Source organism: Pistacia vera, unplaced genomic scaffold, assembly GCF_008641045.1.
Source record: "Pistacia vera cultivar Batoury unplaced genomic scaffold, PisVer_v2 Contig69, whole genome shotgun sequence".
Classification (NCBI taxonomy): Eukaryota; Viridiplantae; Streptophyta; class Magnoliopsida; order Sapindales; family Anacardiaceae; genus Pistacia; species Pistacia vera.
This window is the reverse complement of record NW_022196545.1, coordinates 370,375-387,385: the sequence shown is the minus strand read 5'-3', so window position 1 is coordinate 387,385 and position 17,011 is coordinate 370,375. Positions and strand designations below refer to the sequence as shown.

Genomic DNA, 17,011 nt, shown 5'->3' with positions numbered 1-17,011 from the left:
AGAGACATATTACACGTAGACCGGTACACGATTTCAGTGTAACTTTTTCGGTGTCTGTAGCTTTGTTGCTATCCCTGGATCATTAGGGTTTTTCTAAAAGAACATTAACTGCTCTTAGGTTAAAATCTCTCAACAAACCATTTTCGCTATTAGGTCACGACTACCAACCGATCGAACATCATGTTACACGATTTCTTTTTTTCTCTTACATTCTAATTATACTGAAACAAAGGGACGCTAGATCCAGATTACTATTGAAATAGACAAAGGGCTAAACTTTTTCCATACCCCTTCTCCCAAACTACGGTGAAAAATACATAAAACCCCTACACCTTCGTTAATAGCTCAAACCCTACTTCCGCTTGTCAAAGTAACTTAAATCTGTCACTTGACTCCAACAAATCAACAATCGTACAGTTAACTACCTTACTTACCCCTGACTTACAGCAAAGTAATAAATACTTTATATTTAGAGATTATCCAGATTCGAGTTGAATGTAACGTTAAGTCTTTAAGTTATATGTATTATAAATGATCAAATTCGAAAGTTATATTGATATTTAAAATTATAGGGCCAAAGCGATACTTGCTTTGCGCTATAAAATGTAATAACTTTATTTTCTTTTAACAATATAATGTCAATCTTATTTGTCTACAATTGGCAGTTTCACACTATAGTTTCCTCAAGATTAAGCAGGCACCGTTTTCCGGATGAAGAGTAATAACTGTATGAGGAGCATGCACGTAAGATGGAGATAACTCAAATGTGAAGTTTTTCATGATTAGAGCCAAAGCCATTTTTGCTTCCATGAGAGCAAAGTTTTGTCCAATGCATATCCGAGGACCCCATCCGAAAGGGATGAATGAAACTTGATTTTCTGTCGCCTTTGAAATTCCTTCTGAAAACCTCTCTGGTTTAAACTCCATTGCATCTTCACCCCAAAGTTCCTGATCATGGTGAACCAAGATAATTGGGGTTGTGACCTCAACTCCAGCAGGTAGTGACAAGTTCCCAAGTTTTAGTTCTTCGTTAACAGCTCGATCAACAGCAACTACTGGAGGGTATAACCTGAGTACCTCATATAGTATCATTGTGACCTAATATACAGTAATTAAAATCAAATTCCATAGAACAAAAAAAAAAGAAGAGAATTTTTGTATGATATATTATGATACTTACAACTTTCAAGTGATTCAGTTCATCATAGCTAGGTTTCTTATCACCAAATACTAGGAAAATCTCTTCTCTTGCACGAGCTTGCCAATCTTGATGTTTACTCAGTAAAACCATAGTCCAAACAAGCAGAACGGAGGTAGTCTCTTGACCAGCAAAGTAAAATAGCTTACACTCTTTAATCACTTCATCTATACTCATTCCAACATTTTTGTTGTTTCCATGTTCTTCAATTTCTCTAAAATTTGATTCCATGAGTATACCTAATAAGTCATTCTTTGCAGCTTCACCTGCTTCCCTTGCCTTCTCTCTATTTTTTATGATACCCAGAAGTAAAGCTCGGATTTCCATGTCAAGTTCCTTCAATCTCCTATTCCTCTTAGTAGGTAAAAACCTACAAACATGTATGTAAGCAATAAAAGTTAATTAAATGAACTATGATGATCAAGAACTGTTTATATCTGGGCATCCACCATTTTTTGAAACTGTAATATATGAGAAAAAGAGAAATTGTTTCCTGTGCGAAATCTAGACTAAGCTTATATCATTTTTTGAACATTAGATATTATTTTACCTCCATCCTGGAATGTAAACCGATTGTAATACTTCTGTTATAAGATCACCTAATTCTGTCAGGAGTTGGAATATCCTTCTTCCTTCTTCGAAGTTGCTTCCAAATGCTGTTTTAGAAATCACATCACCTGTCAAATTTGCAAGGAAGGGCCATACATCCAATTCACATGATCCTTCTTCAGAGACCAATTTCTCCCATTTGCTAATCATCTCAGTACAAACTTGATAGAATTCAGGTAACATAAGCTGTAACAAGTTACAAAATCAAAATTAGCTCTTAGCAAAAAGAAATGTCAACAAAAAAGTTTAGAATATGGAATTACTAAATGGAAAAAAAAATAAAAAATGAATGGACCTTCAACTTGTCGAGATGGAATGCTGGATTGATAATCCTTCTCTGTTTGGTCCACTTCTCCCCTTCATACTCAAAAAGTCCAGTTGCAAGATACTTGGCAAGTGGGTTCGCCCGAGGTTTATGAAAATCACTAAGCCTGGAAAATATTACTTTTAGTTGATCAGGATTCATGATGGTCACCCTGGGTATTGGACCAATCCATATAAAAGAATTTTTACCTGCAATTTTGACAAATATGTACAAATGTTAGTAGAAGATACAATAATATAGGTAATATATGAAAAATGACTAAAAAGATAGGTGATGTACATACCATAATCCTTTACCACTTGATGGAGGAATGGAACAATACGTGGTGTACTGTCATCAGAGACAGTGAAGGATCTGGATTTTGTTTGTTCTAGCATCATTGAGGCCTCCTTCAAGTCTCCGTAGAGAAGCCTGTAAGGTTTACCCAAGAGACCTTGCTGTCTCAGGTATCTCTCCAGCCTCTTTGGCCTCAACCATACCCAGTTCAGCACTCTCCATGCCAATGTTACTACTGTAACCAAAACTATGGAGACTGCAATGGATTTCAGTGATAATTCCATTTCAGAATCAGTATGAAATTTCAAAGACTCTTTTATTGATATGAGATCCTACGTATTTGGAATGAATTGAGAGAGAAGCTAATGTTCCTTATTTATAGTAATACAAAAAAAGAGACTGTAAGAGACCATGAAAAATATCTTCGGAGTTTGCTCATTATTTTAATTGATAGAAAGATTTTGTGGTCGTTTAATTGTCAAAGAGCCACCAAATCGCTGTCTATTTACTTTTAATTTAATGGTTTTTTGTATATAATTTATATCAAGAGGATTGTTGCAGCACAGAATGCGACTTCCATGAAGTTACTGAGATCAACAAGTTGCAGTAATTTGCTGCAATATTATATTATAAGCATATATTTGTAATGAAATCTAAATTATATTATAAGACCACCGCCTCTTCCCTTTTAGAGGGCTGCTCACTTGATCACCAAGGATCTGATGACTTGGTCCCAAGAATTCCCCTTGGCCTCCAAGCAAATTAAGTCATTGTTTTAAAACCCGATCTGTTGTGAGACCTGGCAAGGTGACCATGTCACGGGTCAACTAGTCCAACTAGTTAGACCGACCGGTTAGACCATTTGACGTTAAAAATAAAAATATTCTAAAAAGCTAAAAGTAGTCCCTTATATTTTAGTACATTTAAAACACCCCTACAAAATTTCAATTAGGGTCTAGATTTTAATTTCTTTCAAAAATGCCCCAAAAAAATAATCAATCACAAAACTTAATGTCAGCTGAAGTTGTCTTTTTGACAGATTACAACTCATATAACCATGATGTCACATCCCATATAATGTTTTAAGACAAAAATCTGATTAATGGACAAAATTATCATATTCAACTATATCATATAAAACAATTTCAATAATGTTATATAATGACATACACTACCCAAGGCAGGGATGAGGATATTAAAACACATTAATGTTTTATCAAAACATCCGTGCATGCCAAACATCCGTGCTGACCTTGGAATGCAAGATTTGAGTATTAGACAGACTTCAGATTTCCACAAACTTGTGATCAACAGGTTTATGCAAATTCATGTAACATATACCGTGGAACCTCCTAATAATCACCGGCCAAGCTTATTGAGAGAGAATTAAACAAATGATATGCAANGTTAGACCATTTGAGGTTAAAAATAAAAATATTCTAAAAACCTGAAAGCAGTCCCTTATATTTTAATACATTTAAAACACCCCTACAAAATTACAATTAGGGTCTAGATTTTAATTTCTTTCAAAAATGCCCCAAAAAATTAATCAATCACAAAACTTAATGTCAGCTGAAGTTGTATTTTTGACAGATTACAACTCATATAACCATGATGTCACATCCCATATAATGTTTTAAGACAAAAATATGATTAATGGACAGAATTATCATATTCAACTATATCATATAAAACAGTTTCAATAATGTTATATAATGACATACACTACCCATGGCAGGGATGAGGATATTAAAACACATTAATGTTTTATTAAAACATCCGTGCATGCCAAACATCCGTGCTGACCTTGGAATGCAAGATTTGAGTATTAGACAGACTTCAGATTTACACAAACTTGTGATCAACAGGTTTATGCAAATTCATGTAACATATACCGTGGAACCTCCTAATAATCACCGGCCAAGCTTATTGAGAGAGAATTAAACAAATGATATGCAAATGGGAAAAGACAGCCAGACACACACATGCACACACACAAGTACCAGACATCCAAGCAATGATATCCGTAAGTTTAACAAGATTCACCTCCAAAATATACATCTGCATCATAAGCATCTTCATTTGTGCTTGTTGCCAAGGTAAAAGTGAAGGCCTTAGTTAATGAAGCAGAAAAGCTCTGAATCAAGCAACACCATTTCTCATGTGCAAGAGCAGACTCTGTCATGAATGGTTCAGAGCCTGATATTCCATCTCGGCATGCTGCAATAAGTTCAATGCATATCTGATTAACCGGATAATCCAACTTCCTTCTTGTGGTATTTAACCGATCAATATAACCTATGCTAATTCAAATTTCAACTACAGAATAAAAGTAAAAGGACAAACAGAATACAGTTTGTGTAAATAAACCAAGCTTACATGAGTAAAATGAATGGGGAACAGCCTAAAATTTCAAAAAGGTCGCTGGCAAAACTTGCAAGCAGATCATCGGGAAATACTTGTGCCACAACCTCAACAATGCAAAAAGTTAGCATTAAGCACTGTGGATCCTTCTCCCCATCAATAGCTTTACAGATTCCGTAGAGAAAGTCTTCACCCTTGACCAAAATAAACCATTTAATTGTTACTTAAAAGGAATATAAGGAAATATGTCAAGAAAATCAATTAAAAAATGAGAAGAGCAGATTTTATTGAATGATATCTATTGAATATGTTTCTGGCTGAAAGTGCATGTCTTGAGTCAGGTATGCAAGCACACATATGCATGTGTCAGCATGGGCATGAACCACTTTGTGTGTGTGTGTGTGTGTGTGTATGCGGGTGAAAGAGAGGGTGAGAGAAAGAATTTGAAGTACAAGTCGGGCAGAAATAGGAAAGGTGAAGTGATCAAAAACACATACAACAAAAGTGAGAAATGCAATAAACCTGCATGTGAGAAACGTGAAGGGATCACACATGCCTGACTGGATTTAGCTTATGAAATTTAATTCTAGTTAAAAACCAAAACATTCAACTCTAGGAATTTCTATAATTTACATAAAATAAAACTAAATGTTCACCAAGCATACAGATGCAGTTCTACAGAGATTATGAAAACTAATTTGATTATAACATTACAACTTCAATTAACAAAATAGATTAATATTTTCCATCATTGTAATGCAATGTTGATCTACCTCCTTCTGACAATATGTTGCGGATAAAACATAATAGCTTCCTTCTTGAACTTAAAAAGCATTTGTAAAGTCTTAAAGTTGAATCGTTACTTCATTGTCTAGACCTTAACACAATTGCATTAGCGCAACTGTTGCTTTTCAGGATACAGCCTCAGATACTTTTCCTTTATTTTCATTATTTTACAGTATTCTGAAGTGATAAATTAATACTATTCACTGTAAAGCATAAGTTTGAAAGGACTTCTCCAAGAAGAAGGATACCTGAAAAAGAAGTGCAAACTCCACGATTTATTCTCAAATTGTTTGCTAATTCTTAGAAAGAAATAAAGAACAGTATACAAATAACCAGTAAGTGAAGAAAAATTTAACATCGCCAATCAAAACATAACTTGCCCGAAATGTTTTGGATTATCTTTTTCTTCTTTTCATATTCAAAATCATCAAAGGAACATGATAGTGATATACTAATCCAATTAAACTACAGTCTAAACAACTTAACGTCATAGTCAACATAACACATTAAAATGTTTACCTCTTGCACGAGTGACATCATCAGTGGTAGTCAAATACATATCCATCTCTCTAACCTACATATATTTTTAAAAAAATGACAAAGTAAAAGACAAACACCAGGAAACTATACACACAAAGAAAATCACCAAAAAGAAGAAAATAACTCAGCGTAAACAAAACGACTGTATGTAAACCATACCAGTTTTTCTATAGTCAACACATTATTCTTCAACAAGGAAACAACTGCATCCAAACTTGCAGCCTGTAATCAACACACAGTACAATTATACACTCAAATTCATCATAGCTATAAACATCCACAAGTATGATTAATAAAGATCATTTTAAAAAAAAAATGCATTATATTAAACACAGTGATTAACAAATAAATCCATAATTTAGGTTGAAACTCGACTATTTCTTACATATGTACAGATAATTAAAGTTATAATTAAATAATTTAAATTCAAGTTCTGTTTTTCTATACACACACAGACATAATTAACTCACAGATTAATCTAAAAAAAATTAAAAGTAAAAATCAGTTTGCTACAGATTTTACTTGAAGTTACATATTCTAGGTTCAAGTTTTAACTTTTCAATTTTTCATAATCTTTCAACACAATTCTACTTTATAAAAAAATACAAAAAATTCACAAAACCTAGAAATTGAAAAAGAATATATAAGAGCAAGAGTTGTCGGTTAAGAACCTGGTGAGCGGAAGAGCTGGACAAGTTAACGAATGAATCAATGTGCTGACTCAGATGACTCGGTTGTGCCGTTGGATTTGGTGAAAGACTGAGTAATGAGTTAGGGTTTTAGGAGGGGAGAGAGGGCTTTGTGAGTTCTTAAGAGAACCAAGTCGAAGTGAGTTTTAGTCTTGTTGAAGAAAAGTGGAAACTAAAAACAGATGGAATTTTTCCAATTTACAAATTGACCCCAATAGTTTAGTTATTACTAAACGGCTCGTAATGTTTGCGCTTCCCTCTTTTCCACGTTTTGAGCTACGGTTTTTAGTTTTTACACATTTTTTCTGGTGTTTTTGGCAAAAATAGTCATGTTAATATATATAATTGACATGTGTTTAACTTTTATGGGTGAGCACGGATAGCAGGCAGAACCAAAACTTGTGCATAGAATTGTAACCGGAATCAGAATCTACCCAAAACTGACACTGTGTGGGTAGGTTCCGATTCTATTTTTTTTTTTAACCAACATTGTATGGTTCCAGTTTCGATTTCTATATGTAGAGAAATCCGAACCTAGGAAAAGAACCTGAAGCGGGTATCTGATTTGAAACCTGCTTGGAACTGAGGGTAGGTACCCAGTTTGGAACTTGCTTGGAACTGAGGGTATGTACCTGATTTGGAACCTGCTTGGAACCAAGGGCGGGTACCCGAATTGAAACCTATTTTGGACCTGGGTTGAAACGAAATATCTGTGAAGAATGTGGGGTCTACTAATTTTACATATAAAAAATTAAAATGGAAAAAATTAAATTTTTACAATAACCTAACTAAATATATATACAATTATATATATAAACTATAATATATAAAAACTTTGATATATTATAATAATCTAATCAAATATATATACAAATACATAGTAATATACTAATATATATATTTATTAAAAAATTTAAATATAAAAAACTTTAACATATTATAATATTAAAGTTTTGATTAATTAAGTATATAATTGGAATTAGGATCCAATTAAAAGTATTTTAATGTTATTAAAAAAATTAGTTTTGAATAAAATAGTATATTTGATTGAATAATAATATAATATTTAGTTATTTATTTCAGTTATCAAGTTCTAAGTATATTTATAGTTAATTAGTAATTAATTAATTATATATGATAAATTGATAAACATTAATATATTACTAGTTAAATGATTACTTAATTAATTATAACATTACATTATAAAAAAATTGATTACTTAATTAAATGATTATAAATTTAATTTATTATAATATTACATTATAGATTTATAATATGATTATTTAATTAATTATAACATTACATAATAGTATGATCACTTAATTAATTATAGCATTACATAATTAAATGATTATTTAATTAATTATGACATTATATTATAAATATTAGTAATTTACTACATTAGTACAATACTTAATTAAATGATTAAAAATTTAATTAATTATAACATTACATTATAGTATGATCACTTAATTAATTATAACATTAGTAATTTACTACATTAGTAAATTACTTAATTAAATGATTAAAAATTTAATCAATTATAACATTACATTACAGATTTATAGTATGATTACTTAATTAATTATAACATTATATTATAAACATTAATACAATACTTGTTAAATGATTTGAAATTTAGTATGATATTTATGAGTCACATGGGATACAAATGAACGAGTAATCAAAAATTTAAAATTACTAAATGTAGGTTTTCTTAATTTTTTAGGGGTGTATTTGTAAACTTTTAAGGTATTTTTATCATTTTTTAAATTAATAGGGGGTTATTATTTTTTACAGGGTACCCGAGTAAGGAATCGAAACCTGCATTTCAAGGAATCGGAACCTGCATTTCAGGTTTAGGTTTCTTGAATTTAAGAACCGGAACTGACAGGTCTTGGTTCCAGTTTCCCTAAAAATTGCAAGGTACTCGGAACCACTCACCCCTAACTTTTATTAACATGTGCTAGATTCATCTCATGATCAGTTGATTCTATACAAATTTGTGGCATAAAAGACTCCATTTGGGGTTTGGGCATACTGTCTAGTGCACTGTTTTAAAATTCGGCCCGACCGGTTGAACTAGGACCCTGAGCCTTCACCGGGTCAAATTACAAAATTTTCTATTTATTCAAAACCCTAGAAATTAGGACATCAATCCGTAAACAACTGAAAGCTGGAATGTTAAGGTTTTTAAAGAGAAACTGCCAATGAGTGCAATGGTGGCAACGACATTGATTTCTGGTGAGTGAATCGACATCTAATCGCAAACAAAGTCACCAGAAAAATCATGCTGTCGCTGATGGTTGGAGAGGCAAACGAGGTAGGGGTGAGATGGGTTTTGGTCAAGAGGTTGAGAGGAGTGTTTTCGTGGTGATAGGGAGTGTTGTCGTTGCCAAAAACAAGTCCTATTTGTCGACATCAATGATAATGTTTGGGGTATTTTTGCAAGATTTCAAACTTATAGAAACTTACAGTAATTTCCAAGGGCATTTTATTAGATTTCAAACTTTTAGATACTGATTTAACCCACCAGTCAACCCGAGACCCAACCGCTTTGTCGGATTTCACCCCGGGTTGGGTTTTAAGACATTGCTCTAGTGCACACGATAAAAATCCTATTGTAAGGTTATAAAGTGAATTTCAAAGCAGAAGCAGCAGCCTGCAAGGCTTAAAGGAAAATTAATTTTGGAAACCCAAAAAATACATGTATTTAAGATGGTACTATTGTTGTATCACTTCAAGAGACAATTTTCCGCTGAGCCACTTGACACTTTCAAAACACACAACAGAACGCCACCGTTTTGAACATAAAAAAAACTGTTATCTGAGACTCTTGATCACTGAACTTTCTTCATCACAAGAAGCCTCTTCTAACATGTCAAGAAATCCTTTCCTAGCAGTCCTTTGCAATGCAGAGGCATTGTAACTAATCTCAATACTCGATGCTGCCTCAAACCTCGTCCACAACTCTTTCTTTAGAGTACTCTCACCAGGACGCTTGCCGATTCTCCTTGTGCTCTCTGGTTCCTTCCACAGGGGAGTGCTTTCTACTATTGCTGCATTGCCTCGAATCATTTCTGCAAAAAAAAAGGATAAGCATTTGAATAAAATTATGTTTAGTATAAACGCTCGCGGCATTACAAACCAATGCATGTATATCATAAAGAAAAGTAAAATCATATAACAAAAGTAATACCTGGGTGGAACGATTTCTTGGTTTGCTGAGAGGGTTTTTGAATATCATTTTCTTTTAATACAGAGAGATTTTGCTGATTTAAATCACAAGAAGTGATTGGCATGGTGTGAACGTCAGCAACATTTTCCAATGATTTTTCATCAGGTGGCTCCAACAAAACACAACTTTTAGGAGGGGAGAATGACCAGTCTGGTGATGTTTCCAACTCTTTCTTCTGAATTACTGATTTACGAGCCTGCTGTATTCCTAGCAGTTCTGGGTACTTAAATGCCAGGTCCTCAGAAGCTTCACTACCGGAGGACTCAGAAGATTCTGAGCCTTGGCAATTATGAATTCCAACTGGAAATGGAGTGGACTTACGAACTTTGTCAAAGGGTCGATGAGTGGACTCAGAAATAGGCTCAAGCAACACACAAGATTTAGGAGGGGACATTTTTAAACATGGAGTTATCATAAACATGGAGTGTTCTCCTTTTGAAACCATTGGTGAAGCAAAAAATGCAGACTCTAGAGTGTTTCCGTTTCCAGGCACTAGAGATTCCGAAGGCTTCCTTGGAGTTGGTTTTATTGGCACTCCTTCCAGCAAATCATCGTTTGCATCTCCCAAAATAGTTGAAAATCGTGGTAGCTCTATTGTATGATTGGAGGCAATCCTTTCAAATTGTGATTTGGAAGTGTCCTGATGTTTGGACGACAGAGATTTCGAAATAGGGAGAGGTGTGAGCAAAAACAGTTGTCTATTTCTTTCAATAGTGCAATTGACTCGCCAGGATACAAGGGGAGAAGGAGAGATTAAAGTGTCTTCCTTGTCTTCTTCTGGACTCCCAAATTCACAAGTTTTTTCATCTTCATCTGCAGCAGAAGCAGTTTTACTTGCTAAAGTCTGCGCCAATTGATTCTCAGACTCAGCAGGACTGGAGAGAGCCTTCTGGAATCTGGGAACCCATGGCTGCGATGATACAACATGATATTTCAAAGCAGTTTAGAAACAGAACATATGGAACCAAAAACATATTGATCCACCCACCCACCCACAAGACACAGAGAAATATAGGAAGTAACCTTCAAAGTAGAACTCATATCAGACAAGACATGAGTGAAAGATTCAATTTCTTTTTTCCCCTCTTTGCTCATTGTCTTAACTTTAAATGCTTGCACAACCAGTTCATCAATCTGCTATTCATCGCATAAATTATTGCACGATTAGTAACAGCTCAAGGAATTTATTAACAATAAACCATGTCTATTTTAGAAGAAAAGAAAAGGAAAATATATGTACATTGGATATTATTAAAACTTAAAGCCTAAGCTTAAGCGTTGTAACAAAAGGAACTTCAAACCATGTAAAATTGGCACAATTTGTTCACAGATTACTGAAAAAACTTGTGTGCGAATGCAACAGAAAAAAGCTTACACTTTCCTTCCTTCATCGGAATTCATTCTCAACAATGAACTGTTTTTCAAATTCAATACGGCTAAAATTCCTCACACGTGAAAAAGCAGCAGAAAAACATGTAGATTTACAATATGCTTATCTACATCAAAACAACAGAATGTACACAGTAGTACAAGATCCAAATTTAAGCTCACCACTTGGATTGCGTTTGGCGACACAGAATTTAGCCAAATAACTAGAAATAAACAAAATCAGAGACCTTCTTACTAAGATCATCAAATATTAATATTTCGATCTCCACTCAATTTCATTTCCATATTACCAAACGCGCCCAATAAGAGTTTCAAAAACTTCCAATACAAAATAATAATAATAAAATTAAAAAAATCCCGAAAAATTCCAAATGAATGTCCTACAACTAAACACTACGTTACTCATATCAACCGTACCACTCAAATTATATTAAAAAAAAATTTAAAAAGGAAGTTATAAGAAATAATTATGAGGCTCTGGTAGTTAAACCTGTTGAAGAAGATTCGAAAGGTCGGACTGCACAAGTAAGAGGCGATCGAGTGCATTGTCGTCTGATGCTTCGTCCATTTGCTTATTGTCGTCCGATTTCTTCTTCGTCTTCACGGATTTCGAGAACCTTCCGCCTCCATTGTTGTAGTTGTTGTTGGTTGATAAATCTCGAAGCGGTTTTCGGGTTGATTTCGGTTTCGTATCGTTTCTCGGCATCTCTGTGACTCTGTCTCTCTGTGTATCGGAATCGGAATCTGTCTCCTTATTTGTGTTCGTGTTTCGATTTTAAATTTTTTTCCACTAAGCTCCTGAGGCGGGATTTTTTTTATTTTTATTTTTTTCAATTCAATTCTCTAGAAGGATATGTAGATTGGGTTGGAGTTTTAAATGGTGACCCGGCCCACATCCAACTAGACAAATAGTGAGAAAAAAAAAAAGTTGAAATTCAAATTTCTTCACAATATGCAAATTTTAAAGAAAATTTATTACAGTAAAGATAGTCTAATAAAAGAAGCTCACAAACTTTCTCTTGCAAATCCAATATAATAGCTGATAATTGGTTTTTGATAAATTTATTATATGAGAAAATTTATTTGAAATTAATTATCAAATATTACATTAGATTTGTTAGAGAAAATTTATGAGATTCATTTGTCAGTGTACTATTGTCCAATTTATTAAAAATGAGTCAAACGATGTTTTAAATATTATTATAACAAAATTAATAGCAAAATGTCGTAACTACAAAATCATAATATAGAGTCAATGACTTTTTCCCACCCAAATATTGGCTTACTAACATTTTTTCATCCATGGACTTTTAAAATAGTACTTTACTACTCAAATTTATGTTTTGGTTGCGAACAAAGAGCAAACTCGGTCCAAGCTATTTGACTTTTGAAGAGGAGAGGTTGTTGAGTCTATTGGTGGTAGAAGGTTGGATTTTGGTACATGGAATTGATCGAATTTTGACTTGGGAGGGGTGATTGTGCAAATCCTAGTCGCTCGATTGTTGACGATTGACGGGGTCGATAAGAGTAGGGTTTGAGGGGTTTTGGTGAGTGATGAACGAAGAAGAGAATGATGATAGTGTAGGCTCGTAACAATGCTAGAATTAGAAACGGAATATAAATTTGGACAGCAAAGTAATATTTTAAAAATTTATGACTGAGAAAGTGTCATTAAGTCATTATTTGGGTGGAAAAAAGTCGTTTACTCTTAAGGGGGCGTTTGGTTGGGCGTAACGTAGGATTACTAGGGTTATGTTATCTTATGTTACTTGATTACCATATTTGATTGTCAAGTATAATCAAGTAACATAAGATTTCAGTAATCTTTAAATATCAATATTAGTTACTATTGGTAATATTGGAGGTAATTACTAAGGTAATATTTTTTTTTTTTTTACAATTTTATCCCTTATTAATAAAATTTTAGGACAATAATGTCCTTATTTTTAAATTTATTTACATGAATGTTGCTTTTACTATTTTACCCCAATTAATTAATTTTTTGGACAAAATTACCCTTGAATTTAAAACAAATTGCAGCCAACCCAAGCCACCACCCCCACCCACCTACCGCGGCCAGCCACAGCCAGAACGACACACGAAAGGTCAGAAATGGCTGTTGTGCGCCGATATGGTCATCATATAAAAATTTAAAATTAAAAAAATTAAATTTTTACAATAACTTAATTAATATATATACACACTATACATATAACTACACTATATAAAACTTTGATATATTATAATAATCTAATCAAATATATATATATATTTATATATAGTTTTACATATAAAAACTTTGACCTATTATAATATTAAAGTTAAAGTTTTGATTAATTAAGTGTATAATTGGAATTATGATCTATTAAAGTGTTTTAATGTTATTAAAAGAGTTATTTTTTTAATAAAATAGTATATTTGATTGAATATAATTAATTCTAGTTATTTACTTCATTTATCAAGTTCTAAGTATATTTATAGTAAATTAGAAATTAATTAATTATAATGATAAATTGATAAACTTAGTATTACTAGTTAAATGATTACTTATTAATTATAACATTATATTATAAAAATAATTACTTAATTAAATTATTATAAATTTAATTTATTATAATTACATTATAGATTTATAGTATATACTTAATTAATTATAACATTACATTATAATAGGATCACTTAATTACCTATAATATTACATATTAAATGATTAATTAAACTTATATTATAAACATTAGTAATTTACTACATTAGTACAATACTTAATTAAATTTAGAAATTTAATTAATTATAACATTATATTATAGATTTATAGTATGATGCTATTAATTATAACATTACATTCGTTCAATGACTACTTTTTATTATAATATTAAATAATAGTAATCATTTAATTAATTATACTTACATAGTTAAATCTAAATGATTACTTATTAATTATAATTCATAACATACATTATAATATTAGTATTTATTACTTAATACATTACTTAATAAAAGATTAGAATTTAATTAATTATAACATTACATAGTTAATTAGTACTTAATAATATTATAAAATTAATACTTAATATAAACTTAATAATTTACTACATTAGTACATTACTTATTAATAAATTAGAAAATTTAATTAATTAAATTTTATTATGAGTTTATAGATACTTAATTAATTATAATGTATGTTATAACATCAGTACAGTACTTTTAAATTATTAGAATTTAGTATAATATTTATGAGTCTATTGGATACATGAATGAGTAATCAAAGTTAAAAACTACTAAATGCAGGTTTTAATTTCTTAGGGGTGTATTGTAAACGGTTAAGGTATTTTTGTTATTTTTTAACTTAGTTAATTTTTTTTACAAGTGCCCGGATAAGGAACTAGAACCTACACCCTAACTTTTATTAACATATGCTAGATTCATCTCATGATCAATTGATTTTATACAAATTTGTGTATAAAAGACTCCATTTGGGGTTTGGGCATATTGTCTAGTGCATTGTTTTAAAACCCGACCGGTGGAGTCAGGACCCAAGCCTTCACCGGGTCAAATTACAATTTTTCTTATTTATTCAAAACCCTATAAATTAGAACATCAATCCTTAAACATTAAAGGTTGGAATATTAAGGTTTTTTACAAAAAACTGCCAATGATGCAATGGTGGCAACTACGTTGATTTCGTTGAGTGAATCACATCAATACAAACCCATGTCACCAAAAAAATCTGTTATCACCGATGGTTGGGGAGGCGAACGAGGGAGGGATAAGATGGTTTTTGGTCAAGAGACTGAGAGAAGGTGTTTCGTGATGATGGGGAGTGTTGTCACCACCAAACATGCCTTATTGTCGACGTCGACGATAATGTTTGGGGTATTTTTGCAAGATTCAACCTATAGGACTTACATAAATTTTCACAATCATTTTATTAGATTTCAACCTTTAGATACCGGTTTAACCCCTAGTCAAACCGGTCAACCCAAGATCCAACCACTTTTTAGGTTTCACCATGGGTTAGGTTTTAAAACGTTGGTCTAATGCACTCATAAAAATCCTACTGCAAGGTTATAAAATGAATTTCAAGAAGCAGAAGCAACAGCCTCTAAGGCTTATAGGAAAATTAATTTTGAAATCCAAAAATACTGTTTTGGTGGCACTATCGTTGTAACACTTCAAGAGCACATTTTCCGCTAAGCCACTGACACTTTTAAAACATACAACAGAATGCCACCGTTTAAGAACTAAAAACAACTGTTATCTGGACCATTGATCACTGAACTTTCTTCATCACAGGAAGCCTCTTCCAGCATGTCAAGAATCCTTTCTAGCAGTCCTTTGCAATGCAGAGGCACTGTAACTAATCTCAAAACTTGATGCTGCCTCAAACCTCGTCCACAACTCCTTCTTTAGAGTACTCTCACCGGACCTTGCCGATTCTCCTTGTCTCTCTGGTTCCTTCCACAGGGGAGTGCTTTCTACTATTGCTGCATTGCCTCGAATCATTTCTGCAAAAAAAAAGGATAAGCATTTGAATAAATTATGTTTAGTATAAACGCTCGCGGCATTACAAACCATGCATGTATCATAAAGAAATAAAAATCATATAACAAAGTAATACCTGGGTGGAACGATTTCTTGGTTTGCTGAGAGGGTTTTTGAATATCATTTCTTTTAATACAGAGAGATTTTGCTGATTTAAATCACAAGTGATTGGCATGGTGTGAACGTCAGCAACATTTTCCAATGATTTTTCATCAGTGGCTCCAACAAAACACAACTTTTAGAGGGGGAATGACCTCTGGTGATGTTTCCAACTCTTTCTTCTGAATACTGATTTACGAGCCTGCTGTATTCCTAGCATTCTGGATACTTAAAGGCCAGGTCCTCAAGCTTCACTACCGGAGGACTCAGAGATTCTGAGCCTTGGCAATTATGAATTCCAACTGGAAATGGAGTGGACTTACGACATTGTCAAAGGGTCGATGAGTGGACTCAGAAATAGGCTCAAGCACACACAAGATTTAGAGGGGACTTTTAAACATGGAGTTTCATAAACATGAGTGTTCTCCTTTTGAAACCATTGGTGAAGCAAAAAATGCAGACTCTAGAGTGTTTTCCTTTCCAGCACTAGAGATTCTGAAGGCTTCCTTGGTTGGTTTTATTGGCACTCCTTCCAGCAAATCATCGTTTGCATCTCCCGAAATAGTTGAAAATGGTGGTATCTATTGTATGAGTGGAGGCAATCCTTTCAAATTGTGATTTGGAAGTGTCCTGATGTTTGGACGACAGAGATTTCGAAATAGGGAGAGGTGTGAGCAAAACAGTTGTCTATTTCTTTCAATAGTGCAATTGACTCGCCAAGATCTAGGGGAGAAGGAGAGATTAAAGTGTCTTCCTTGTCTTCTTCTGGACTCCCAAATTCACAAGTTTTTTCATCTTCATCTGCAGCAGAAGCAGTTTTACTTGCTAAAGTCTGTACCAATTGATTCTCAGAATCACCAGGACTGGAGAGAGCCTTCTGGAATCTGGGAACCCTGGCTGCGATATCAACATGATTTTCAAAGCAGTTTAGAACAGAACATATGGAACCAAAAACA

General features: G+C 32.9%; 2 protein-coding genes and 1 long non-coding RNA gene across 3 annotated transcripts; all 3 read right to left on the bottom strand.

The window, feature by feature from the left end:
• Positions 1-553: 553 nt before the first annotated feature.
• On the bottom strand, positions 554-2,738 carry LOC116113726 (cytochrome P450 CYP72A219-like). The gene is made up of 5 exons (XM_031399888.1): positions 2,416-2,738; positions 2,103-2,320; positions 1,749-1,993; positions 1,181-1,568; positions 554-1,098 (listed from the first exon to the last, which is right to left on the bottom strand). The coding sequence occupies exons 1-5, from the start codon at positions 2,690-2,692 to the stop codon at positions 673-675; spliced, it is 1,554 nt and encodes a 517-aa protein (XP_031255748.1). The 5' UTR covers positions 2,693-2,738; the 3' UTR covers positions 554-672.
• A 2,055-nt stretch (positions 2,739-4,793) lies between these two features.
• On the bottom strand, positions 4,794-6,906 carry LOC116113728. Its single transcript, XR_004125463.1, has 4 exons — positions 6,770-6,906; positions 6,258-6,320; positions 6,078-6,132; positions 4,794-4,966 (listed from the first exon to the last, which is right to left on the bottom strand). It is a non-coding gene; the product is annotated as an uncharacterized LOC116113728 (long non-coding RNA).
• Positions 6,907-9,610: 2,704 nt separating this feature from the next.
• Positions 9,611-12,150, bottom strand: LOC116113719. Its single transcript, XM_031399880.1, has 4 exons — positions 11,905-12,150; positions 11,049-11,159; positions 9,987-10,935; positions 9,611-9,867 (listed from the first exon to the last, which is right to left on the bottom strand). The coding sequence occupies exons 1-4, from the start codon at positions 12,118-12,120 to the stop codon at positions 9,611-9,613; spliced, it is 1,533 nt and encodes a 510-aa protein (XP_031255740.1). The 5' UTR covers positions 12,121-12,150.
• Between the last annotated feature and the right edge of the window lie 4,861 nt (positions 12,151-17,011).